At 38.7% G+C, this 27,027-nt stretch overlaps 1 protein-coding gene across 7 annotated transcripts in view; it reads left to right on the top strand.

The window, feature by feature from the left end:
- astn1 (astrotactin 1) overlaps positions 1-27,027 on the top strand; it is a 372,478-nt gene that overhangs the window by 59,819 nt on the left and 285,632 nt on the right. For all 7 annotated transcript variants that reach the window (XM_077536498.1, XM_077536523.1, XM_077536516.1 and 4 more), the window contains exon 2: positions 2,155-2,336. In XM_077536498.1, the coding sequence (XP_077392624.1) occupies positions 2,155-2,336 (182 nt within the window). The remainder of the gene's footprint in view (positions 1-2,154; positions 2,337-27,027) is intronic.

Genomic DNA, 27,027 nt, shown 5'->3' with positions numbered 1-27,027 from the left:
TTTAACTTCATCTTCAAAATAAATTACCGTATTTTCCGTACTATAAGGCGCACCTAAAATCCTTCAATTTTTTTTCAAAAGCTGACCATGTGCCTTATAATACAGTGCGCCTTATATATGGATCAATATTGAGCCGCACCAGGTCTCGCTGTCAAGACGCTATCGTGACCCTGCACGATCGGTGACGCGCATGCGCAGAAGATCCCGCCATCTTGGATCGCTAGCTAATACTAATACTTTACCTCAGAGAAAATAATAAAACAGCTGTTTATTTATTTTGGGAGTGAATGGAGTTGTCAGAAAGCTGGTTTGTAATCTATTAATAAAGTTTGACTGACCTATCTGACTGTTTTGTTGACATTACCTTTAGCGCAGCACCATCTAATGGATGCATAACGTAACCCCAGCCTCTACTTGTAGCGCCTTATACAGTGGTACCTCTACTTACGAAATTAATTGGTTCTGGAAGAAAGTTCTTAAGTAGAAAATTTTGTAAGTAGAGACCCATTTTCCATGAAAATGCCCTAATCCGTTCCAAGCCTCGCAAAATTCAGACATAAATGTTTTGTAAAGCATAAAAATGTATCAAAACATGTAACAAATACATGTTACAATTAGATTATTGCGCAATAAATGAGAGTTGTGCATAATGTAAAAAAACAAAGAATAAAGTAAAGAATAAAAATGATGGTCATTTACCTTTTTAACTGCTGTTCTCATTGTTTTTTGCCCTCTTTGGTTCATGTTCCTCTCTCTCAGAAGTGTTGGTTTTTTTTTTGCCTGGTGTTTTGTAAAGAACTCATCCATGGATGTTTTTTATTTTATTTATTTATTTTTTTAAACAATCCTTCGTTAATGTCCAAGGCAAACATCATCTTAGTGAGCAAATGCCCGACTGGTGAACACTTTTTCTGGGCGATTCTTTTATTAAACAAATTCTGAAACTTCATGGAAACTTCCGGTATGGCGAGGCAAAAAAAAGGCCCGTCTCGTCGCAATTACAAACTTACTGTGCCTTCATCAATCACCAATTGTTTGATTTTTTGCACAAATTCGTTGGCCGTTAGTTCATACATTTACGAAAAACTATCGGAACACCTCATGGGCCGGGGATGAATGATGAGGACGCTGTATAGACACCGATCTAGTATACGCTCATAGATACCTATGGTAGAAGGTTCCTCTTAGCCAATGGGATGCCAGAACGATGCACAAACACCGATCTAGTATTTACGCTCGTAGGTACCTATGGTAGGAAATAGCCATAGCCGAAAGTATGTTGCGTTCGGTAATGTATTTTTACCTTTCGTATTTAGAAATTTCTTTCGTAACAAGAGGCAATATTTTCCCGTTGAGGCGTTTCGTAACTCGAAAATTTCGTATGAAGAGACGTTCGTAAGTAGAGGTTCCACTGTATATGGAAAAAGTTTTAAAATACCGTATGTCATTCATTGAAGGTGTGCCTTATAATGCGGTGCGCCTTATAGTGCAGAAAATACGGTAGTACATTTAACACAACCTATGAGATTGTAACTCTCAAATATGTATGGGTCCTCACAATACATTCACTTACCTGTCAATTATCTGACTGAATCCTTTGAGATGGGAGGAACAAATTCTCATGAATGTGCATATGACAACATCGTCATCTAGTATCGAATGATATTTTGTTTTATGTTTTGTTCCCCCCAAAATATGTTCATCCCCACTCCCAAGAATTTGAAAAGCAACCTGTATATGTCTTTGTCAGCTTCAATGAGAGACTTGGAAATGCATGTTGCCCTGTAAGCACTGTAAGCATATGTACTGTATAACTTGACACTCCTTAACTGATAAGACTCTTGCAGACGTGCATCAGCAAGGCATGTTCTAATCAATACAACACGACAACATTTCAAACTTTCCTATAAGGTGCTATCATGCAAAATGTTGGCTTCTTCAGTTCTATCAAATGTCCTTGAGTAAGATACTAGATCCTCAGTTTAACTTAATGCTGCATTATTGGTATGTGATGAGCTGTTTATGTTATTTCAGTAGCAACATCTACTTGTCATTGTTTGCAACAGTGTAAAACCACTTTAAGTAGAAAGCACCTTTATCAATTCTCTCTTCTAGCCAAAATTAAATCCACTTCTTATCTCTTGTGCACCTCAGAGATTTCTGGGAACTCAGAGGACATCCCTTTGGTGCGATGGAGGCAACAGTGGCTGGAGAATGGTACTTTGCTCTTTCACATACACCATCAGGATGGCAGCCTAAGCCTCCCTGAACCAACTGAAGATCCAGCCAACACTTCTGCAAAGGAGGAACTCCGCATCCTGCATATCTCAGTGATGGTAAAGCTCTTTTTTATTTTAAAAACAGATTGCGACTGTTTGGGATCTTAAATTACAAATGTAAAAATAGGACATTATAGCTTTAGTATAACACATTGATTTGTTTGGTTTATATAGCCCTTAGTGCAGTTCTTCTGAAATAGTGGGGGTGGTATGATGCCAAGGGGTCATGCATTCCCCGCCTTATTACAATAAAGTGTAATTGCACATGCACTACAGTAGGTGGCAGTGGCACTTTCATTGCAAGGAGTATTAGCTTTATTAGGGCCCGAGCAGCGACCGCTGCGAGGTCCCTATTGTTTTTCAAGGAATTCTTATTAGGGCCCGAGCAGCGGCGGCGGCGGTGCCGCTGCGAGGCCCTATTGTTTTTGTAGGAATTCTTCTTATTATTCTTCTTTTTCTTCTCCGCAAACAATCGCATTTTTGAGACACTAAACGTGAACGAAAACTCACCAAACTTTACACGCACATCAGGCCTGGCGAAAAATTTGATATTTTAAAGTCGCCATACATGATAACAGAAAAATGGCTCCTTAGCGCCCCCTACATAGGTTGAACGGATCCCTGTCCCGCTACGATTGTCCGACGGCTATGAAAATTGTGTGGCACCTGTAGCACATCCCAATGAACAAAAACCTCTTTGAAGTGTGTACCCTAAAATAGACAGAAAATGAGGTATGAGTATTTAAATGTCCAATTTTTGCCAATTTTTGCACATTTACAGGGGTCATACTTTTGCCCGCTTCTCCTACACGGTTAACCCGATTGACTTCAAACTTGGGATGTACCATCTCAACACCTGGGACAACATCATTGTGAAAAATGAAAAGTTTTTGATATACTAAATGACGGCGGCGGCGCATCAAATTTAGAGTTTAAAAATTCTTACTTCACGAAGCATTGCCGGTTGTACGTTTAATCTAGAGCTACGAAAATTGGTACACATATGTAACAGGCTATGACCTACAAAAAACTCTTTTTGAACCATATGCTAAACCTAACAGGAAGTCCACCATTTTGATTTATTTTGGAACGTGTTGCCATTTTTTTGGCCATTTCATTGGGGTCTTATTTTAACGAACTCCTCCTACAGTGTTTATCCGATCATCTTCAAACTTGGTGTGATTCATCTTAAGATGTTGAAGATGAAAAGTTAATTGAAAGCTTTGTATTTCGTCGCACACTGTTGTCATGGCATGCACTGTTTTTAAAGGAAAAAAAATATCCTTAAAGAAGCATTCCCATTTGTACGAAGCAGCTAGAGCTACGAAAATTTGTAGACATATGTAATAGCCCAAGATGTACAAAAAAGTCTCTTGGTGCCCTGTGCTAAACCCAACAGGAAGTCCCCCAGGGGCCAGGCATCACATTTTGAGCTAAAAAAAACTCCTCTTTAACAAAGCATACCCGGCTGTACGTTTCACATAGAGTTACCAAAATTTGTAGAGGTATATAACAGCCCTCGAGGTACAAAAAACTCTTTTTGAACCATATGCTAAACCTAACAGGACGTCCGCCATTTTGATTTACTTTGGAATGTGTTGGCATTTTTTTTGGCCATTTCATAGGGGTCATATTTTAACAAACTCCTCCTACAGAGTTTATCCGATCATCTTCAAACTTGGTGTGATTCATCTTAAGATGTTGAAAATGAAAAGTTATTGAAAGTTTTTTATTTCGTCACACGCTGTTGTCGTGGCATGCATGTACAAAAAAGTCTCTTGGAACCATGTGCTAAACCAAACAGGATGTCTGCCATTTTGATTTATGATGGGATTTGTTGCCATTTTTTGTGGCCTTTTTCAGGGGTCATATTTTAACGAACCCCTCCTACAAAATTTATCCGACTGTCTTCAAACTTGGTGTGTTTCATCTTAAGATGTTTAAGATGCAAAGTAATCGAAAGTTTTTTATTTTGTAACACGCTGTTGCCATAGCAATGCATTGTTTGTCAAGTGCTGCTTTTTTTTTTTTTTATACACATGAAAACTCATGAAACTTTGCAAACACATCAGACTTGTCATGAACATGAATTTTCAGAGATTTATTGTGCAATTTGCAATAAATAGCGCCCTCTAGACATTTTTATGAAGCATTTCCGATTGTATGATTATGCTAGACCTACAAAAAAGTATTATGTAGCCATTTGCCAAACCAAAGAGGAAGTCCGCTATTTTGATTTTATTTTGGGAATTATACATCATTTTTGGCCTTTTTCATTAAACTTTGCACAGACAAGGCATGGAAAAAAATAACATTTTAAATGGTCCTTGTTCCATGTAACAGTTGTCAAGTGCTGCTTTTTTTTTTTTTTATACACATGAAAACTCATGAAACTTTGCAAACACATCAGACTTGTCATAAACATGAATTTTCAGAGATTTATTGTGCAATTTGCAATAAATAGCGCCCTCTAGACATTTTTATGAAGCATTTCCGATTGTATGATTATGCTAGACCTACAAAAAAGTATTATGTAGCCATTTGCCAAACCAAAGAGGAAGTCCGCTATTTTGATTTTATTTTGGGAATTATACATCATTTTTGGCCTTTTTCATTAAACTTTGCACAGACAAGGCATGGAAAAAACTAACATTTTAAATGGTCCTTGTTCCATGTAACAGTACCCCAACGTGCCAGTACCCTGACGTGCAAGTAACCCAACGTTGTGTTCAATAGCGCCCTCTATGCATTTTTATGGAGCATTTCGAATTGTATGATTCAAGCGATACACAACTAAAGATGACTTGACCAAGATTTATGAAAACTGGGAGGCATACCTATTAGCTTAAGACCTACAAAAGGTATTCTGTAGCCGTATGCTAAACCTAAAAGGAAGTCCACCATTTTGAATTTATTTTGGGAATTGCACACCATATTTTGCGTTTTGATTAAACTTTGCACACACAAGGCTTGTCAAAAACATTTTAGATGGTCCTTGTCCTATTTGACAGTACCCCAACGTGCCAGTACCCCGACGTGCAAGTACCCCAACGTGGCCCGGGTTGCGAGGGCCCTTTATAGCTGCTCGCAGCTCTAGTTATTCTTCTTTTTATTTGTTATTATTCTTTTCCGCAAACAATCACATTTTTGAGACACTAAACGTGAACGAAAACTCACCAAACTTTACACACACGTCAGGCCTGGCGAAAAATTTGATATTTTAAAGTCGCCATAGGTGATAACAGAAAAATGGCTCCATAGCGCCACCTACATAGGTTAAACAGATCCCTGGCCCGCTACGATTGTCCGACGGCTATGAAAATTGTGTGGCACCTGTAGCACATCCAGATGAACAAAAACCTCTTTGATGTGTGTACCCTAAAATAGACAGGAAGTGAGATATGAGTATTTAAATGTCCAATTTTGGCCAATTTTTGCACATTTACAGGGGTCATACTTTTGCCTGCTTCTCCTACACGGTTAATCCAATTGACTTCAAACTTGGGATGTACCATCTCAAGACCTGGGACAACACCATGGTAAAAAATCTAAAGTTTTCGACATACTATATGACGGCGGTGGGGCATCAAATTTAGAGTTTCAAAACTCTTACTAAACGTAGTATTGCCGGTTGTATGTTTAACCTAGAGCTACGAAAATTGGTACACATATGTAACAGACTATGACCTACAAAAAAGTCTGTTGGTGCCATATGCTAAACCCAACAGGAAGTCCGCCAGAGGCGGGGCATCAAATTTTGAGTTTCAAAATTCTTACTTAATGAAGCATTCCCGGCTGTACGTTTCACCTAGAGTTACCAAAATTTAAAGACATATGTAACAGCCCTCAAGGTACAAAAAACTCTTTTTGAACCATATGCTAAACCTAACAGAAAGTCCACCATTTTGATTTACTTTGGAACGTGTTCCCATTTTTTTGGCCATTTCATAGGGGTCCTATTTTAACGAACTCCTCTTACAGAGTTTATCCGATCATCTTCAAACTTGGTGTGATTCATCTTAAGATGTTGAAGATGAAAAGTTATTGAAAGCTTTTTATTTCGCTGCACGCTGTTGTCGTGGCATGCACTTGTTTGCAAAGGAAAAAAATTCTTCTTAATGAAGAATTCTCAGTTGTACGAAGCAGCTAGAGCTACGAAAATTTGTAGACATATGTAACAGCCCACGATGTACAAAAAAGTCTCTTGCTGCTTTGTGCTAAACCCAACAGGAAGTCCCGCAAGGGCCGGGCATCACTTTTTGAGCTAAAAAACTCCTCTTTAACGAAGCATTCCCGGTTGTACCTTTCACCTAGCGCTATGATAATTTGGAGGCATACATAAGAGCCCACGATGTACAAAAAAGTCTTTTAGAACCATATGCTAAGCCAAACAGGAAGTCCGGCATTTTGATTTACTTTGCTATTTGTAGCCATTTTTTGGGGGCCTTTTATAGGCCTCATATTTTCTACAAAACTTATCAGATTGTCTTCATTCTTTGGCATGTTTCATCTGAAGTATTGCCGGTTATACGTTTAATCTAGAGCTACGAAAATTGGTACACATATGTAACAGACTATGATCTACAAAAAAGCCTGTTGGTGCCATATGCTAAACCTAACAGGAAGTCCGCCAGAGGCAGGGCATCAAATTTTGCATTTCAAAATTTTTACTTAATGAAGCATTTCCGGCTGTACGTTTCACCTAGAGTGACCAAAATTTGAAGACATATGTAACAGCCCTCGAGGTACAAAAAACTCTTTTTGAACCATATGCTAAACCTAACAGGAAGTCTGCCATTTTGATTTACTTTGGAACATGTTGCCATTTTTTTGGCCATTTCATAGGGGTCTTATTTTAACGAACTCCTCCTACAGAGTTTATCCGATCATCTTCAAACTTGGTGTGATTCATCTTAAGATGTTGACGATGAAAAGTTATTGAAAGCTTTTTATTTCGTTGCACGCTGTTGTCGTGGCATGCACTGTTGGCAAAGGAAAAAAAAAATCCTTCTTAATGCAGCGTTCCCAGTTGGACGAAGCAGCTCGAGCTACAAAAATTTGTAGACATATGTACACATTTGTCCACATATATATATTTACATATGCATGTAAAAAAATTATGTCAGGCTAAACTAAATGGTTGATTAGGCCCCACACATTTTCACCTTACCATACCCGGCCCTCTTTGCAAAAGGTTTGAACACTCCTGGCCTAAACCTAGGTGTATACTCAAACTATGCACGCACATAAAGCCTGGAACAAAATGTGTAATTTAGAGGGTTCTTGTTTTGTTTTTTGTATTCCTTATATTTCATGTCATTATACTTGACACACTATTTTTACTACTCACTGAATCAGTTATAAGAACATTTAATTGATACAATCCAATCACATCCTAGAGAATTGAAAACACATTCAATCATGAGGTTGTTAAGACACATTTACTTCTGTAGCACTTAACCACAAACAAGTTGCGACATCCCCTGATCTAACCCTCCAACCGGGCAAGGAAAATCTTTCAGGGGTCATATTTTAACGAACCCCTCCTACAAAATTTATCCGACTGTCTTCAAACTTGGTGTGTTTCATCGTAAGATGTTTAAGATGCAAAGTAATCTAAAGTTTTTTATTTTGTAACACGCTGTTGCCATAGCAATGCATTGTTTGTCAAGTGCTGCTTTTTTTTTTTTATACACATGAAAACTCATGGAACTTTGCAAACACATCAGACTTGTCATGAACATGAATTTTCAGAGATTTATTGTGCAATTTGCAATAAATAGCGCCCTCTAGACCTTTTTATGAAGCATTTCCGATTGTATGATTATGCTAGACCTACAAAAAAGTATTATGTAGCCATTTGCCAAACCAAAGAGGAAGTCCGCTATTTTGATTTTATTTTGGGAATTATACATCATTTTTGGCCTTTTTCATTCAACTTTGCACAGACAAGGCATGGAAAAAACTAACATTTTAAATGGTCCTTGTTCCATGTAACAGTTGTCAAGTGCTGCTTTTTTTTTTTTTTATACACATGAAAACTCATGAAACTTTGCAAACACATCAGACTTGTCATGAACATGAATTTTCAGAGATTTATTGTGCAATTTGCAATAAATAGCGCCCTCTAGACATTTTTATGAAGCATTTCCGATTGTATGATTATGCTAGACCTACAAAAAAGTATTATGTAGCCATTTGCCAAACCAAAGAGGAAGTCCGCTATTTTGATTTTATTTTGGGAATTATACATAATTTTTGGCCTTCTTCATTAAACTTTGCACAGACAAGGCATGGAAAAAACTAACATTTTAAATGGTCCTTGTTCCATGTAACAGTACCCCAACGTGCCAGTACCCTGACGTGCAAGTAACCCAACGTTGTGCTCAATAGCGCCCTCTATGCATTTTTATGGAGCATTTCCAATTGTATGATTCAAGCGATACACAACTAAAGATGACTTGACCTAGATTTGTGAAAACTGGGAGGCATACCTATTAGCTTAAGACCTACAAAAAGTATTCTGTAGCCGTATGCTAAACCTAAAAGGAAGTCCGCCATTTTGAATTTATTTTGGGAATTGCGCACCATATTTTGCGTTTTGATTAAACTTTGCACACACAAGGCTTGTCAAAAACATTTTAGATGGTCCTTGTCCTATTTGACAGTACCCCAACGTGCCAGTACCCCGACGTGCAAGTACCCCAACGTGGCCCGGGTTGCGAGGGCCCTTTATAGCTGCTCGCAGCTCTAGTTTATAAATGATATTTTATACACAATGGAACTCAATGTCATTAACACATGCAAAGAAACACTTACAAGCATAAACATTAAACAAAAGTAGCTTACAAAAATTACTAAAATAACGTACATTGACCGTTAAAACATATTAACAGAAAACTTAAAACACTTCAAAGTAATGAAAACAAATAAGAGTAGGTTCCTAAAATAACCAAAAAATAAATAAATAAAAAAAGAAAAAAAAAGCAAATATTTTAAAAATGTTTAGAAGACCTTTATTAGAGCTATTGGGGGTGGGGGGGGCAAAGTTTTTAACATAGATTTAAAAGCCTTCACGGAGTTGACTTTATTTTTGTTGTGAGCTTAAACAATTTGTCCTGTAGCATAACAGCTAAATGTAGCTTCACCATGTTTATTTTCAACTCTGGGCTCCACTAAGTCTGAAGCTCTCAGAGCCCCCTGGTTTATGTTCGATCAGCATTTTATTTTACTTTATTTTTTTTAATGTATTCTGGACTCAAACCAGTGAGTGATTTAAATACCAGTAGCAGAATTTTGAAATCTATTCACCAGCTGACTGGGATTCAGTGTAAAGCCTTTAGGACGTGAGTGATATGTTCTGATCTCTTTGTTCTGGTTAGACCCTGAGCTGCAGCGTTCTGAGTGAGCTGCAGCTGTTTGATGCTCTTTTGAGAGAGTCCAGTGAGAAGCCTGTTAGAATAATAAAGACAACTGGAGATAAGTGGATGGATAAGTTTCTCTTGGTTTGCTTGGAGCATGCAGTCCTTCAGTCTGGATGTTTTTTGATTATTATTTTTGTTGTTGTACAGGCATAGGTGTACTTAACACATTTGTAATTAATTTTATAGACAAATGGGTCCATTTATAGTCACGGTGGAGAGTCAGGGGTCGGGTGTGCAAAATATTTGTGTAACAAGAAATAATTGCAAAGCACTGCCTTAGTGTTCAGCTGTCAGTGAAACCTCAATTTAAATGAATTGAAGTTAGGAGCACGAGTGAGTAGCATGTCTGCTGCAAAACCGGGCAATCTGGGTTCAAATCTCAATAAGAAGTTGTGGAGGTTGCAAGTTCTCCTTGTGCGTGCAATAAATAATTAAATAAATAAACCTCAGGTGCCACATAAGCTGTTTCATATGAAATAGCACATTTTTCTTATATAATATGTGACTATTTACTTTTATCATATGGTAAGAAGCAAATAAATCCAACTGATTTCCCACTGGACCTCTAGCTGTGGGTTCTATCTAAGACTGTTCGCTCTGTCAGTAGTAAATATTTATTTGCTGCATATCTATATAATATCAAACTCAAGGCAAAAAAAAAAAAAGTGTTCCCAGTGCCTGAGTTGTTTATGTTTGAACACATTTTGAGAGCATGGTGTGAAGTCTATCCTGCTGTTTTGCCACCTGCCACAGTACATGAACTCGCACCACATGTAGTGTGGGGCCATCACAAAAACAAAACAAAACAAAACAACACACACAAAAAAACTGTGACTATTTTTTGTTTGTTTTTTTTGGTTTTGTTTTTTGTTTTGTTTTTAGATTTCAAGGTCTGACTGTGTATGATTTGTTCCCCTTTCTTGCCAGAGGTGTGTCAAATTGTCAATTAAAACATTTATAAATCTACATAGCTCACAATGTAGATTTTGCAGGCCTGCTATGTATCCAACCTTATCTGTAATGTCGACACAGTACAAAATGAATTCTGAGATCGCACAGCTTTATGCTCTTGCCCAGGGAAACGTATATTTATTAGATCTTAGATATGCCACATCTCGTCCCAATGCCCTTTTCCAGCCCAAAGACATTTCAGTAGTGCTTTGATGGATGATCTGTATTTGCAGACATTGAAAGCATATTATAGCTGCATATAAATGTGATTAGTCAGCTTGAAGACTATTTTACTAGGAGCTACACCACCTAAAGAGAGGTAAGGAAATCATGCTTTGACACATGTTGACCTTAAGAAAAACATCTGACTTTGAGTATCCCTGCAATGTTTTGCAAGGTGGAACAACTTAGTAATACATTTAAAACAACAACAAAAGTTTAATGTTTGAATGAGGTTCCTTGGCTTGCGATTGTTTGATTTTTCTCCCTTCTCAGGTTTTTTTTTTTACTCCCTTTCATTGACCTCAGGCCTATCTATCTCGTTCTGCCCCCTGCTCCGGTAATTCCTCACCCAGAAACACCTGCCATGCTGCTGGCAGGGTGTTTTCATAAAGGTGTGGGTAGAGAAGGATTAGTATGCAAATATGAGCTGACCATGACAACAGATGGAAGCAATGTTGTTCTGGCCAGAACCCTTTGCAGCCGGTCGCCCAACTGGAGGCCCTGACCTATAAATCCCAATTCATGTTGTGTTAAAGCTCCTTGTGGATTAAAAAATCTCCCGCAAAGGCCGTTTCATGGGTCTTTTAGCTGAAGCCCCCACCTGCCACACACAATGCATTATCATGAACAACAGCATTGACTTAGTGTGCTTGTGTTGAGGACTGCTGCAGTCAGTGGGCTTTTGACTCCTTCTGATGTTGAAGATGTTACAAAAGTTCGCTCATCATAAATTAGTTCAAGGAATAACAAAAATGCTAAATAAACACATAGGGCCTGAATCACTCAAGATTTGCATGTGCAAAAAGGATGCAAACTTGCTGAATTTGCGTCTTCAAATAAAACATCTGAAAGGCTGTGCATAACGATGACTGCATTACTGTGGTGAAGAGGAGATGCAGGAAAAATGAGATGGAACTGGGAAGAACCGATCTTTTCCGACTATCTAGCCATTTTTGAAATGCCAGAAAATATCACAATTGTCAGGATTCACGGTAAATGTGGACCCAAGTGCAGGGAAGGAAGGCAGCATGGAGGTTGATGAGCTCAAAAAAGAAGTGCACTTTAATCAAACAAAACAAAGGGCAAACAAGGTATTTGGCAACTGAAACCAAAACAACAAAGTTCAGATACGAACAAAAAAACCTTTAACAACTAACAAAAACCTGACGGGGCAAAATGAGGCATGACAATAAAAGCAAGGCAAAAACTCAGCAGCATGACAGGGGGAAAATAACAATGAACCGACAACAGACAGCGGGGAGACAGGGAACTAAATACACACACGAATTGACAATGATTAGACACAGCTGGGTAAGACACAAGTGGCAGGGGAAGCTGATTGGTAGATACATGAGGAAGGGCAGGCAACACAGATGGACAAAACAATGCTTAGATTAAGACTAGGGGATGACACAAGGAAAGCAATTCAAAAACACAGAACATGACTGACTCAAGGAAACATGAGGAAAAACAACGAAAACACATACCAAACCTAATCCATAACAATCGCAACCCCGGAAAAACCGGCAAAACCCAACCCAAGCCCTGAAACAAATTGTTGTTTGTTTACTGCAATTGGCTGTCAACCAGTTCAGGGTGTATCCCGCCTACTGCCCAAAGCCAGCTGGTATAGGCTCCAGCACCCCCGCGACACTTGTGAGGAATAAGCAGTTAAGGAAATGGATGGATGGATGTTGTCTGTTTATTAATGCAATTTTGGAGCCTTTGAATTATCTATGGACTGATTTAGAGCCAACCACAAGACAGTCATGTCATATCAGTATAACAAAAACTTCCTTCAACCATGCATTTCCTTGTGTCTAGATCATTTGAGCAAATTGACAATTGGCGCTGGCCCTGAGCAGTTTTTTGGTGTGTGCTGTCCCACGTTATATGTTACAGGCAGATACATCTAATTCTCATGCACTCTGGGTGAGTTAAATCAAATAAAACATGGCTTTAATGTGACTGCTGGCTGCACCGCTTTTAAATATGGCAGTCTCCACCAATTTTACACCTGATGTCAACAGCAATATGTCAGACTAAGTGAAAACGCAGTTAGGCGGGTTTAGTTATCTTTATATGTTGCAACCGTAGATGGTGAAGTTCCAAAGCCATCGGTTTGCACTTACATCACCAAGGTGACCACATTTTTGCCTCTGGCCTCAGCTGGTCATCCACAACAGTTGCCTAATCCTGTACCAGGCCCAGGGGAAAGACTGGCAGTTCAAACAAGCATCCTCAACTTCAACTCAGACCCTGCATATGACAAAGAGCGAGACAATGTTAATTCCAAGCCTCTGGCCATACAAATAAAAACTTTAAACCATTTATATGCCATCTATTAGATTGTGGCTCAATTCTGTAATCACATCTACCATGAAGTCATGTCTGAAATGTCTCATCTCTTTTTTTACATTTTACTCTTGATAATGTCTCAGTGTCACTTGCCTGTATCAACCTTAACTAAAATAAAAGACTAACAAATGAATCCATCAACACATTTTTTTTTTTCAGTTTTGACCTGTTTTGACCACAGACATGATTAATTTTATCTGATTGAACAGTTTCATTCAAACCCTAAAGACCTTGTAAAGAATATTTAGAGACTTGTTTCTAAATATATTAGATATGTGTAAGAAATCCATCGATGAGTCCCGGGAACTTCCCTGCAACCTCTTCAGAATGAAAGTCCAATACAATGAACTTGTTTTTGAGTACTTAAGGCAACAAAAAAGTATTTACGAACATTATGGTTGAGTAAAAACATCAGATTTGGGTTGTACGTCTGTCTCTCATGAGAGCTGGTTGTCATGTGACTCCCACCATTGTGAGACCACGGGTTATAAATCAATAGGTGAAAGGAAGGCCAATGACTGACTTGGGCATTTTGACAGGTGATGGCCCTCCTACACTATATAAGTAATGAGCACCTTACTGTCCAGAACAATTGAAAGTTACAACGCCCATTTCTACCACAACATTGTCTAGTTAGCTATAGCAAGCTATGCCTTGAACCTGAAAAATGCATCTTCCCTGGACAGAACAGCTTGTTTTTTTAAATCCCCAGGTGGTATGTATTTTGTGCTATTTGGGATACCGTAGGCCTAATAAGGTGAAAGGCAAAAAAACTCTGGTATTCATTTACTAGAAGGAAGTAATGCTAAAATATATCCGTGCTGGTTGATCCACAGCCTGATTGACCGTGTGCAAGCTGTGCTAATAAGTGGTTAACTTTCGCTGAATTGTCTAGGCAAATTATTGAACACCAAACGAGGCAGGGACCTATGGACTGGACTGGACACTGCTGGTCTCCAGCATTCGGAAGGATATTAGCCTGTAAGCTAGCTACCAGCTATTGCTGAGACATCAAACATATTTGAGTGATGGGTGAAAGTGGAGTGCATTGTGTTTTCAGCACATTCAGTGGACATGCCCACAACATCTGAGAATTGAAAGACCGTCTCAGTTTTTCACAATTTTTTAAAATCATGATTTCATATAGCTACTTGGCAGTGTTTTGTATTTAATTAAATTTGTCAACCATTTTACTACACAATTATCTGTGGTGTGTCAATTTTTTAAGACATTTTTAGATTTTCACTTTATAGGTACTTTAAGGCACAAGTTTGGTGTTGATCAGCAGTGTAGGGGAAACAAACAAACAAAACTTTACGTATTGCCAACTCATCCCAAATGAGTAGTTGAGTCACTCAGCCATATGGTGTGTTCAGAGAATCAAATATTGACAGCGTGCTCCTTTGTTTCCATCTGCTTTTCATTTTCTCTCAAATAAACATAAACATATTGGCAATTGTTGAAGAAACACATACATCAATTAAAATGCATCCAGAAGATGTCTGTGTCTATTTCAAATGATTAGGTTTTAAACTGTGGTGTTGATGAAAGGTCATGTTACTTTTAGTTGAACCTCCTATCCATCCACTGTACTGCTTATGTTCATTAGGTTCGCAGGTGTCTCTGATGACTTCAGTCAAGTGGCAGGGTACACTGTGGACTGTTAGCCACATACAGCCACACAGGGCACATATGGGTAAACAAACAGTCATACTAACATTCACAGATTTAAAATAATTTAACTTCAAATTCCAAACATTTAAAAATCATAATTTGTGGTATTTCTGTGTTTTGAACAGTGCTTATCGGTACTTGGGGTAGCGTTGTTTGACTGTCAGCCACACAGGCTCCCCAATGCACTGCATTCCACTTGTGACCTACTTGCACAAAGTTATTGATCCATTTCTTCCAGACCTGCTTTGCGGCTGAATTGTCACTGAGGTCATTGAAGCAGGTGTCTGGAGTCTGCTGCTTTATGCTCCAATTGTGAGAATGCTGGAAAGCAGCAGGGTAAAGTTGGTGCATGTTATACATAGCCTCAAAAGAACACATTGTTATTCTTGTGGGTTTTGTAGACAAAACAACCGTGTTAAAGAACAGCTAACATTCAAAATGCACAGGATGACTCAAAGACAATCAATATAAGAGACTTTCAGGACATCATGCTTCACACAAATGCACATATGTTGAACTCCAATTCTGTGCACAGCATTAACAGCCCGTGAGGAGAGGGAGGCAATAGAAGGACATTGCATAGGCAAGGAGCAAATGTAAACATGTCTTACTGAAAATGTAACAAAAATATTAATTCTTAATATCCATTCATTATTTCTTAGACTTTTATTGTGGTCTTGTGTAATTGCAATAATTTTATTCTTTAACAAAATGAGAAATATCCTTCCCTCAGGGTGAAACGTTGATATTGTTGAACAGCATTAAAAAAAAAAAAAAAAAAAAAAAAAAAAAAGAACATTACTTGTCTATCTATCTACATGCATGCACATACACACATGCATATAGCATCAGTTCACATGAAAGGGATGGTCATTGTGACACAGCTCAGCTCATGTGATATTGATATTGATGTTGTGATGCTCCTAAAACCGCCGTTGATAGCATTGATCGCGTAAACCTTAAATCAATGTGACCCTGGCCACTTGTAAAGCAGTAGCCTGAATCCCTTCTGCCAGAGCGGCTCTGTTTTTAAAAAGCCATCCGAGCGAGACACAGCAATCCATAGCCTCCCCAGCTTCTCCCATGGGCTGCGAGTAAGCTGACAGCCTTAAACTTTTTGTTTTTTAAATAGTTTTGCTGCATCTCTGCCGCAGAGATCACAGCACTATTTTATCACTGAAATGACAACTAAAATATACATCTCATAAAATTACCTTAGCCAAAGAAGTTCAGGTTTCATTCATTCATTTTGTTTTCATTTGTGCCTGGCTCGTATTTCGGCATGTTGCTTTCAATGGGTCTGACTCACCGATGGTCAAAGACAGGTTGGCCTCCACAGAATACGCATTTTGTGACTAAACATGAGGGGCTGAAAAATCAAGCCTCATTAGTTTTGGTTGTGTGACACTGTCTGCATCAGTTCTGTTAAAGGCTACACATTTTGTAAACACATGCCGCTGAAATATGTTTCAGCTTGAAATTGCTCGACACTAATATGGATAAACACTTTTTTTTCCCCAGGGTTCAACATGCATTTGACTGATGCAATATTTCTTTTCTAGTTTAATTTAGTTAGCCTACACAAAATATATTATTCCAGTTACAGAAGGGTATTTTGGGCTGTACATTTTACCATGTTCACCATTTTTTTTATCATTTCTTTAGTCCTCACAACTCACTATTGTTCATTCATGTGTGCTACTCTTCTTGCTTTGTGTCAAGAAGACCTGCCCAACTTTCTTCTGATTGGCTTCAATTAAATTTTAATCAGAAAATCAGGATCACTCATGCCATTGTCTCATTCTGCTTACTGAGCAAACACACAACATGTATTGATTATTTCCACAGGAGCTTATCAGCACACTCGGCAGTGTCACATATGAACTAATGCTGCGTTCTCACCAAAAGCGGGGGAAGGCGTTTCGGAGGCGCGTTTGCATTTTAGTCGCGCGCAACGGAATGAAAGTGCATGGGGTGGCGCGGAGGACGCGTTACGCACGCTGGGGCACCGTGCACGGCAGCGAAAATCCGCACATTTGTGACGAAAATCCACACAATCACATATTCGCCGAAGTTAAAATTTTTTTTAACTTTTTTTGCTTTTCGCCTCACGGCAGCCAATCAACTTTGAGTACGGGCTACGTCACACAAATCGTCCTCTCTATTGTCACCCTGAGCGCATCAACACGCCAGCCCGGACAGAATGGTGAGCAAAGTAGTAGCATTCAAGTGCTGGTAAGTCTGTTTACGTCCTAATAATCTGTACCGAGGTAGCAGCAATGTTTATCATCCATATCAAAGCTATTTTTTTAGCACAAATGCTGGCCGCCACTAAAAAGCGAAAGTGCTATCACATACCTCAAAAAAGGAGAAAATATCTATATATATATATATATATATATATATATATATATATATATATATATATATATATATATATCACACCAACTAATTACACAACAAGGAACACCTGGACAAGGCACACATGGCTGGGGACACTGATTGGCTGACACAAGAGAGGGAAGGTAGACAAGGACAGGTGGACATGATCACACTTAACGAGACAAAGGTATACAAGGAAATCACAATAAAACAAACCACAATGGAACAAAAGTAGACAACACCAAAAAAAAAAACCTTAAACCCAAAACATGACAGTCAGATCCGGTGCCGTATTAGTACTAACTTTCGGTACCCAACCCTATTTACATGCCCATCAACTGTTTTGAACCAGTGTGACCTACTAAAAGTGTCCTTGTTTTGTTGACTGGTATTGCTGTATGCTGCATAGGGGTCTGGAACTTGGGGTCCTCATACCTGACTATGGTCTCGCAGTCATCCATTTTCGCTTCAAACCTTGTGTCAGTGAACACAGAAAATAACACGATATAGGCAACTCGTATCCGCCATGTTAGGTTTTAAGCAGGGTGGTGTCGTATGAAGCAGCCAACAGATCATACTTGATCCGAAGATGAAAGGGTATGTGCTGGTTGGCTGCTTTAGTGTCCTTTTCTAAATGTGAAAGGTGTCACACTGACCACATCTGGACAGAATACCAACATTGGACTTCAGTTGACTGTAATTTGTAAGATAGAAGCCACTGAAAGTAGTAGTAACAATAAGGTACCTTAGTCATCACAACTACCTGTTCAGAAATGTACAAATAAAGAATAAAGATTTACGTCGCTGTTCAGCCTTCATACTTGATGGTTTGCACTACAGAGACATTAAAATATTAAAAAGTACATTTTCCATAACATGCCCTCTTTGCTTGCTTGCTGGGGAATTAAACTTTCGCTGGACTCTATATTCCTATTCTTTGAAGATATGCGGCTCGTCTCTCAACCAAGCTATGTAATGAGAGTCATCAATTTCTCTAAATTGAATATCATGGTTTGATGCAAAACACCCAAGTTATTATTTTCCTTGCAATGTACCACACATTTCTAATTGTTCTGAAGTACTGCTTTTGTCGAAACATGATGAATTACTACTGCACATTCTATGCCACAAAGTGCATTAGTCACACCCGAACAGGTACAAAAATGAGTTTTGCAGTTGTGAAACTTGTTGTCGAACTTTGGAAATGAAAGCGTGAAACCAGTAACATCGGTGCGGTGTAAGACTCCGAAGATGAAAATATATGCATGAACCAACCAAGTGTTTAGAATAAATTTTGGGCCTGCATATATTGCAAAATGAAATAATATTGACAAGTTCTAAATGTATGGTTAGGTTTGTAACTATGACATTACTGTAATATTTTATGGTCTCTTTATGATGCAATTGCAACATTTTTCTTGGGAATAAACGTGACAAGAAATTGTCTTCGCTTGTAATTCCACAATGCAAAATTAAAATAGGCCTACTTATTAGCCTTTAAACATGGCCAAATGCACACATACATTTGGACTACTTCTGTCATTAATCATGATTTTTTTTTTAATTCATACAGTCCTACAAGATTGTTGGGAAATGGGGCTGTGACTTTGACATTTGTTCAATGTCAAAATGAGCACTGACTCATGACGTTTGCCGGTATAATAATTATTAGTCAAGTTCAAATTCATTTAATTGTAGACATTTTTATACTTTGACAACTATGTGATTAAGCATTGAGTGTATCAGAAAACGGATGTATGCAGAAACTCTTTGCCAGTAAAATAGTGATAAAATATAGAATGCAGTCGATCTGCAGCTTCACACTGAAAAGGAATATTACAGTATATGAAAAAGTAATCATTTGCTGTTGCTCTTTTTGCTAGCGAGAGTCTCTGGAAGGAAGAACAATTTGAGTTAAGTGACAGATTGATAGTTCAGCTCTTTCCTGCTCTGTCAGACTGAGAAAGGCCATGTGTCCTCTTTTCAGGAGTGTTAGTCATAAGAAGCCCTGGCACCATTAAAACATCATCCTCATCCGTTAGTAAGTAGATTATGGGGCCGGAGCAATGGCATAGCTTGATGTGTGGTTGAGTTTTATTGGCTCTATTAGCGGATATAAACCACTTAGTCCTCACTTTGATTTCAAGTAATGTCAGACATTACACAGTTTTTCCACATCACCTCTTTTAGGCCTCTCTATGCATGAGTGGTCATTTTGGCTGATGGGGCTGTCAATTGTAATTTATGACCATTTAAAATTTATGACATTTGGATGTAATTTTTGTCGTGGATGACTGGAACATCGACTTCAGTCATGTCGGTCTACTCTACTGTATTTTGAAATGTATGAACTAACAGATGAAATCTTAAAATTCTATTTAGAACTCCTCTCAACAGATAAATGCAATGAATTTGCCTGCTACTTTAGTGAAAAAGTACAAGCCATCAGGTCAAACATTGTTACAAACCAGCAAAATAACAAAACGATGCTGCACTTAAAATCACCTAGGAATAATTTAATTACCATGACAGAATTTGACTCAGTGGATCAAAATACTGTAGTAGACTTGGTTCAGCAATTGAAACCTTCCACGAGCTGTCTTGACACAATTCCATCTGGCTTTTTCAAAACCATTGTGAAATCTGTTCAGATCGATTTACAACAAATAATTAATTGCTCACTTCAATCAGGTGAACTTCCTAAATGTCTGAAAGTAGCCGCCGTCAAGCCCATTCTAAAAAAGAGAACACTGGATGTCTCCCTGCTAGCAAATTATAGACCAATCGCAAACCTTCCCTTCGTAACTAAAATAGTTGAAAAAGTGGTTTTTAATCAACTCAGCAATTTTTTGAGCTTAAACGGACTTTTGGATAAATTCCAGTCAGGTTTCCGACCTCATCACAGTACAGAAACAGCTCTGATTAAAGTACTGAATGATATAAGATTGAGCACTGATGCAGGGAAGGTATCAGTGCTCGTCTTGTTGGACCTCAGTGCAGCATTTGACACGATTGATCATAATATACTGTTAGACAGGCTGGAAACTTGGGTGGGGTTAAATGGAACAGTCCTTAAATGGTTCAGGTCCTATTTGGAGGAAAGGAGTTACTTTGTGACCATTGGAAATTTTGAATCTGATCGAAAGGCCATGAAATGTGGGGTCCCTCAAGGGTCAGTCCTTGGACCCCTGTTGTTCAGTCTGTATATGTTACCTTTGGGTCAAATGCTTCAGAACACCGATGTTGACTATCATAGTTATGCAGATGACACACAACTGTATTTATCTATGTCCCCAAATGACAGCAGTTCTATTAACGCATTGTGTCATTCTCTAGAGCAAGTTAACAACTGGATGAACCAAAATTTCCTTCAGCTGAACGAAAACAAAACGGAGCTCATTGTTTTCGGCAATAAAGAAAAGAGGATTGCTGTTAAAAAACAGCTTGAGTCACTGTCTTTAGAAACTAAAGACCAAGTTCGAAATCTTGGGGTACTAATAGACTCAGATCTGACCTTCAGCAATCATATTAAATTCATCACTAAAACAGCCTTTTACCAGCTGAAAAACATATCCAGACTGAAGGACTGCATGCTTCAAGCAGACCAAGAGAAGCTTATCCATGCTTTTATCTCCAGCAGACTAGATGACTGTAACGGTCTTCTGACTGGACTCTCAAAAGAACATGAGACAATTGCAGCTCATTCAGAACGCTGCAGCTCGAGTTCTGACCAAAACAAAAAGATCAGAACATATTACTCCAGTACTTAAGGATTTACACTGGCTCCCTGTCAGCTGTAGAATCGATTTTAAAGTTCTGCTACTCGTCTATAAATCACTAAATGGTTTGGGTCCTGAATATATCCAAGAAATGCTGATTGAGTACAAGCCCAGCAGGGCTCTGAGATCCACAGACTTGGGCCAACTAGTGGAACCCAGAAGTCGAAGCAAACATGGTGAAGCTGCATTTAGCTATTATGCTGCACACAGATGGAATAGGCTACCAACAGAAGTGAAGTCAGCCCCGAGTGTAAATGCTTTCAAATCCAGGTTAAAAACTTTGCTTTTTTCTTATACCTTTGATTAGGGACTTTTAAACAGTTTTAATTAAGTGTTTTTTTTTTTAAATAATATTAATTATATATATTAATATATTAATATTATTTTAAACTTCCTTATGTTAAATGTTTTAAAGTTTGTTGAATGTTTTAAGATTGTTATTGTATGTTTTTTTGTTTGTTTTTTTTTGTAAATTTTGTAACCTATTTTTTTTATTTTATTTTTTTTTATTTTATTTATTTTTTTCCTCCTCTGAATGTTAACTACTGTTTTTTGATGCTTATGTGTTGTCTTTCCTTGTGTAAAGCACATTGAGTTGCCTTGTGTATGAAATGTGCTATACAAATAAACTTGCCTTGCCTTGCCTAGTTGTACACATACTCTCCCTGAGTCTGAATCATGGGGGGGAGACACAAACTCGGTTCTTGAGGGCCGGGGTCCTGCAGGTTTTCCAACACAGCTGATATATGATCAGCTCATTAGCAAGCTTTGCATAAGCCTTATAACCATCCTGTTGATTGGAATCAGCTTATGTTGGAAGCGGGAAACCTCCAAAACCTGCAGACCCCGGCCCCCGAGGACTGAGTTTGCCCGCCTCTGTTCTAGTAGGTAAGTTGATGGGGACTTTATGCCTCTGGTTGGGTCATCAAGGGCAAGTGGGTCCTATGTGACTGACCAGACAGAGCACAGCTCAGAAACCCCCCATGATGAAGAACGCAAATGGAAAATGGTCATTGGGACACCCCACTGGAGTCAGACCTAGAGGTCGAGCGCCTGGTGGACGGGCTCACAAACGTTTGCTGGCACAACCTGTAGAGGCAATGCAGGTCCCCGTTCTCATATGGACTCGCCAACTGCAGGAAGTGCCAAAGTGCATTTAATGTAATATGGGCTGGGTGGTGGCCGAATGCAAGGGAGGACCATGGCTCTAGGGATGTAGATCATCATCTGTCCAGCAGGGAAGAAGTCTGAGCTGGTGTGAGCAATCAAGAGACTCCTACTAAATTTATGCCGCTTTTCCATCGTTCCCGCACGGCCGGGTACCACACCACACCTCACGCAACCACACTAGACCGCAGCCGCCGTTTTTCCATTACAGCTGGCGCACGGCGGGAAGGGGCCGGGTGTCACGGGCGAACAAATGAACAAAGGACCCCAATAGGCAGACAAGGCACAATAGGCGTTTGACCAATTTATTTACACAAAGAAAAGAGCACCAAAAGGTGAAATAGCACAAATAGAATAATGTACAAACAAAAGAGGACGTAACACGTGAGACTAGCTAGGAACCAAAAACGCCTAAAAGGCCAAGGCCTCCAACTGAGGGGCTACAGAAAATCTATAGTAACAAAAAACGCAAACAAAACCAGAACGGCGACAGAAGGTACTCACAAAAAACAGAAAGGCTCGAAAAGGTACTCGGAATGTATGGCGCGAAGAAATAGAGTCTGGCTGTGGCAGTGAGCAATTGGCTATCAATAACCCGACGCAGGCCTTCAGTAGCAGTGAGCTTAAATAGCCTGCTGATTATGATGACCCACAGGTGTGAGTCCAGAAGCCCCGCCTATTAGTCAGCCCCTGTTAACTGAAAGAAAAAAAAAGGAAAACACACAGGCCATGGAACATGACACCGGGAACATTTAAACCGTCCGAACCAAGCTTGCACTCCTGCATTGCGCGTGAATCTGAGGTAACATTTCACGAGTGGCAAGTCGCTCCAACATTGAATCCTATTTACAATTTAATATGGACCACCATGGATGAAATATTGCCATTCACGACCAGCTCACGAAGCTATTTCTGAATGGAGAGCTTTGCCTCTGGAGCTCTCATTCAAGTGAATAGTAACACACGGCCAGCCAGCGTTAGCACTCGCGATGTTTTTTAAAACCACAAACATTACAAATCCTTCCACAAGTACCTTTTAAATTGTAAATATAGTTCAGCGTTGTTGTAAAACATTATTAGATTTATTGTATATACTGTATTTTTATGACTTTGGCAAGATCGGCGGGCGCCTCTTCCTCTTCTCGCTTAAAACAAGGAAATGGGCGTGTGCCCACGGCATTGTTGGCGGCGTTGCTGTCGGCCAATCAGAAGACAGGTGACGTCACGGCCCCGCTTGTTCCCCGACGACCGGCACAGCAGAACCACTGCCAAAAGTTTTTAAACAGCGGTTACAGCGGAAAGGCTCGGCCGTAAAAAAGTCCCGTGGAGACACTAATGTCCGGAGACAAAAATTGCCGCTTTGGTGTGGAACTGGTACGGTGGTAAAGCGGCAGTAGTCTCCTTGACACATACAGTTGCTTGGGCTCCGGAACTATCCCTCTTGAGAGGGTTTGGACTCTCTTCCATTCTGGTGTTGCACCCAGTTAGAGGCATTAAGCTGGTGCTGGCACATGTGTTTAAAAAAAAAAAAAAAAAAAAAAAAAAAAGCTATAGAAAAATAGGTTGTGTAAAAGAGCTTATAATGTTTATAGAGTTTAGAGATAGTTTGGAGAGTAGAGTGAGCCAGCAAGGGTAATGGGTGTCATCTTGCGCTTTGAAAATGTACGTTGGTCAAACTACAGCCCTCTGAATTCTTAAAAAAAAAAAAACTGTATTAGTGGTCAGGGCTTTCGCCCAATTGGTTGGAAGTGCTACTCCTCAAGTTGTCCCACCACCTCTGCTTTCAAGTTTTTCAAGTAAAAATACATTGGTGTTTTTTTTATTTATTTATTGCAGGCTCCCTCTACAGCAAATGAAATAAAAATTAAGCATCTCACCTGTTATTAAGCTTAAGAGAATTTAACACCTAACATTGTCAGAAACAAATAGCAAATGCAAACCACAAAACACAACTAGAATTGCACTGACACAACATTTCATCAGTTTATTGAATCAGTATAACATGCATTAATGGCTATGAACATTAATAGACCCCTTAAGGCCAAACCTTTGTAAATGTTTCAAGTCCTCACATAAATGTTTCACCCTCACCACAGTTAGTTACTTTATGGGTGCATGTGTATCAACAGATTGATGCACCATGCAACCAACAAATAAAATGTGGTTATACTGGGCGGCAGATGCAATTTTCACTTTGGCATGTACTTGTACTAATTATACCCACAAGCTTAGTTATCAGCCAAACAGTAAACAATGAATCAAATCAGTGCTAAAATGTCTCCCTGCTACTGGTCCTGCATAGAACAATAAAAAAGGGGGGGGGGATGTTGCTTTAAGTAGACTTCAACCTAAGTTCCTTGAAATGCATCAATACACACAAGCATAAAACTGTAAAATGATACATTTGAAAATTTGGCTTCACTTGACATGTTATTGTTGCTAACAAACTAACCCACTCAAAACCATTCACAGCTGATGCTATGTGTTATTTACTTTGGAAAAGATTTGCCACAAAACCTTTATTATCAAGCTGATCTGAGTGATCTTGCCACTATCGCCCCAATATACTAAGTAATTAACATATCCAAAACCACCTCCACGTCTAGTGACCTCTAAAGTTTTCTACAGCCTTCATCTTCCATTTCCTCCCTGGTCTATTTATTGTATGTCTTACTTTACCGGCCACATTCTGTATGTTGTACAGCATACAGTATAAGTTTTTTTTTTTTTTTTCTTTTTTGCCACCCCTGCCACGATAAAGCAAACAAGCACGTTATTGTTTTCCAATCAAGCTCACATGCATGCTCTCCAGATGTTTTGGTCTTACCATATCACATCACTGGTAATCGAGGCCTATCAATTACAGATATTCTTTTTTTTTTACAAACATGTAAAAACTACAATGGAATGGGCGTATTTATTTATTTATTTATTTATTTACCATGAAACAAATATATGTTTTGATTTTCAAATATTTTACTAAAAGTTTCATTGCACTTGCCCATGCATTGCTGCATGTCATTGTGGGGAATTTCTTTGACTTTGACTCAATGCACTCTTTAATAATTATGAACCAAATTACTGGCCCAATTTTGACTACTGAGCACAAATTTACTGCATAATAGTGTCATTTGTTATGTCCTTGACTATGCAGATGAAACAAACAATTTATGCAAATAGGTCAGTGGCTTTTGTCAGTATAAATGATTCACCCACTGAAATCTTAATACAAGTATGTGAAAAGAATATCACAATATTGTATACAATTCTTTCAGTTATTTTGATTAGTTTGTTTTTTGGACTATAAGTCACACTTTTTTTTCTTAGTTTGGCTGGTCCTGCAAGTTATACTCAGGGAAGATTTGTGTATAAAATGAGAGTTCCAACTAGCACCCCAAATTCCCATGCACTAAGGTGCATTCAGAAATTTACTCTGACGCCTTAGCACCACTCTGAGAGTTTGTGTGCTACCATCCCATTAATTTCAGGAAACATCCTATGTTATAATCAAACAAATATTTTGCCTTGCTTCTCAAATGTACGCCAGAGGTTGTTATTTAGTGCACATTTCTTTCAGAGCCATTGACCTCATGGATGAACTGAGATGTCTTACCCAAATGTTTTCAGTTTACCACACTTCTCTGTTGCAATACTGTCTTGACCGATGCACGAACACCATGTCTATGTCCTATCCACCAACTTGTCTTTAGCGTTGATTATACACTATTAATCTTTTCATCTGTTGCCCATTGCCAAATTTCTCCATTTGTCTGAAGCGGAGGATCTCTCAGTTCCAAGAATGACCTTATGTCACTAAAATCAAAGAGCCAATGAGATAAAATGAATCTGATGGTGTGACCTAACCCTATCATTTGGTATCAGCGCTTGCTGGAATACACGTATGAGCAAATCATCATCACACGTTGACTTCTGTCCCTATTTTCCGCTTGTTGTAAGTTGAGCAGTATTACATGTGACTGTTTCCCCCCAGATTTTTTGTGTCCTTGGCATGTGCTGTTCATCATGTTGCAATATTGTGTCATTTGTTTTTGATTTCATAGCCATTTGACAATATAGAAGGATATCCCAAAATGAATTTACATGTATTATTTTGCATACAATTTATCGCTGGCATTGCACAAAAATCTCATTAGTCACAATTCGGCAAATTTAATATTAATCAATTAATTAATAATATAACATTTTGTCAGTCTACGTGTGGGTGTCAGTTTTATGAAGTGTTGACCAATCGAAAGTGTTGAAAATGGCGTGCTCTCTTTGATGATGCAACATTAATGGTTAAACACTTTTTGGGGGTATCCTGAAAAACTGACTTTTGGCGGTACAAGATTTTTATCCCAATGTCAGCATTTTTTTTTAACTCATTTACTCCCAGCCATTTTCACAGAAACAATCCCGTTCGCTCCCGGCTGTTTTACTGAATTTTGACTGATTTTGCAAGGCCCACAGAATATTGTGTTCAATTGCTATCAAAAGAAAGATTAAAGTCTCTTCTTTCATCAGGAAAAAAAAGTATGTTTCTACCTGTTTCCGTTTTGCAGCAATTAGCATTAGAAGAGAGCTAAGTTTCATCAGTTTTCACGAATCTATTTAAAATTACAAGTAATTTAGCTTTTTTTTCTAGATGGCCCTGGTTGATCTCCTTTGCTCTGCTGCCACCTGGTGGCCGTTTTTTGTAATAACTACCATTTCTGCAACCGTTCTTTGCAGTTGAGAGGCTGCATCAAAGCCTTCTGTATGCTCTAGCATTAAAAAAAACAAAAAAAACAA

The sequence above is a fragment of the Festucalex cinctus genome, chromosome 1 (assembly GCF_051991245.1).
Source record: "Festucalex cinctus isolate MCC-2025b chromosome 1, RoL_Fcin_1.0, whole genome shotgun sequence".
Taxonomy (NCBI): Eukaryota; Metazoa; Chordata; class Actinopteri; order Syngnathiformes; family Syngnathidae; genus Festucalex; species Festucalex cinctus.
This window is presented reverse-complemented; position numbering and strand designations above follow the sequence as displayed.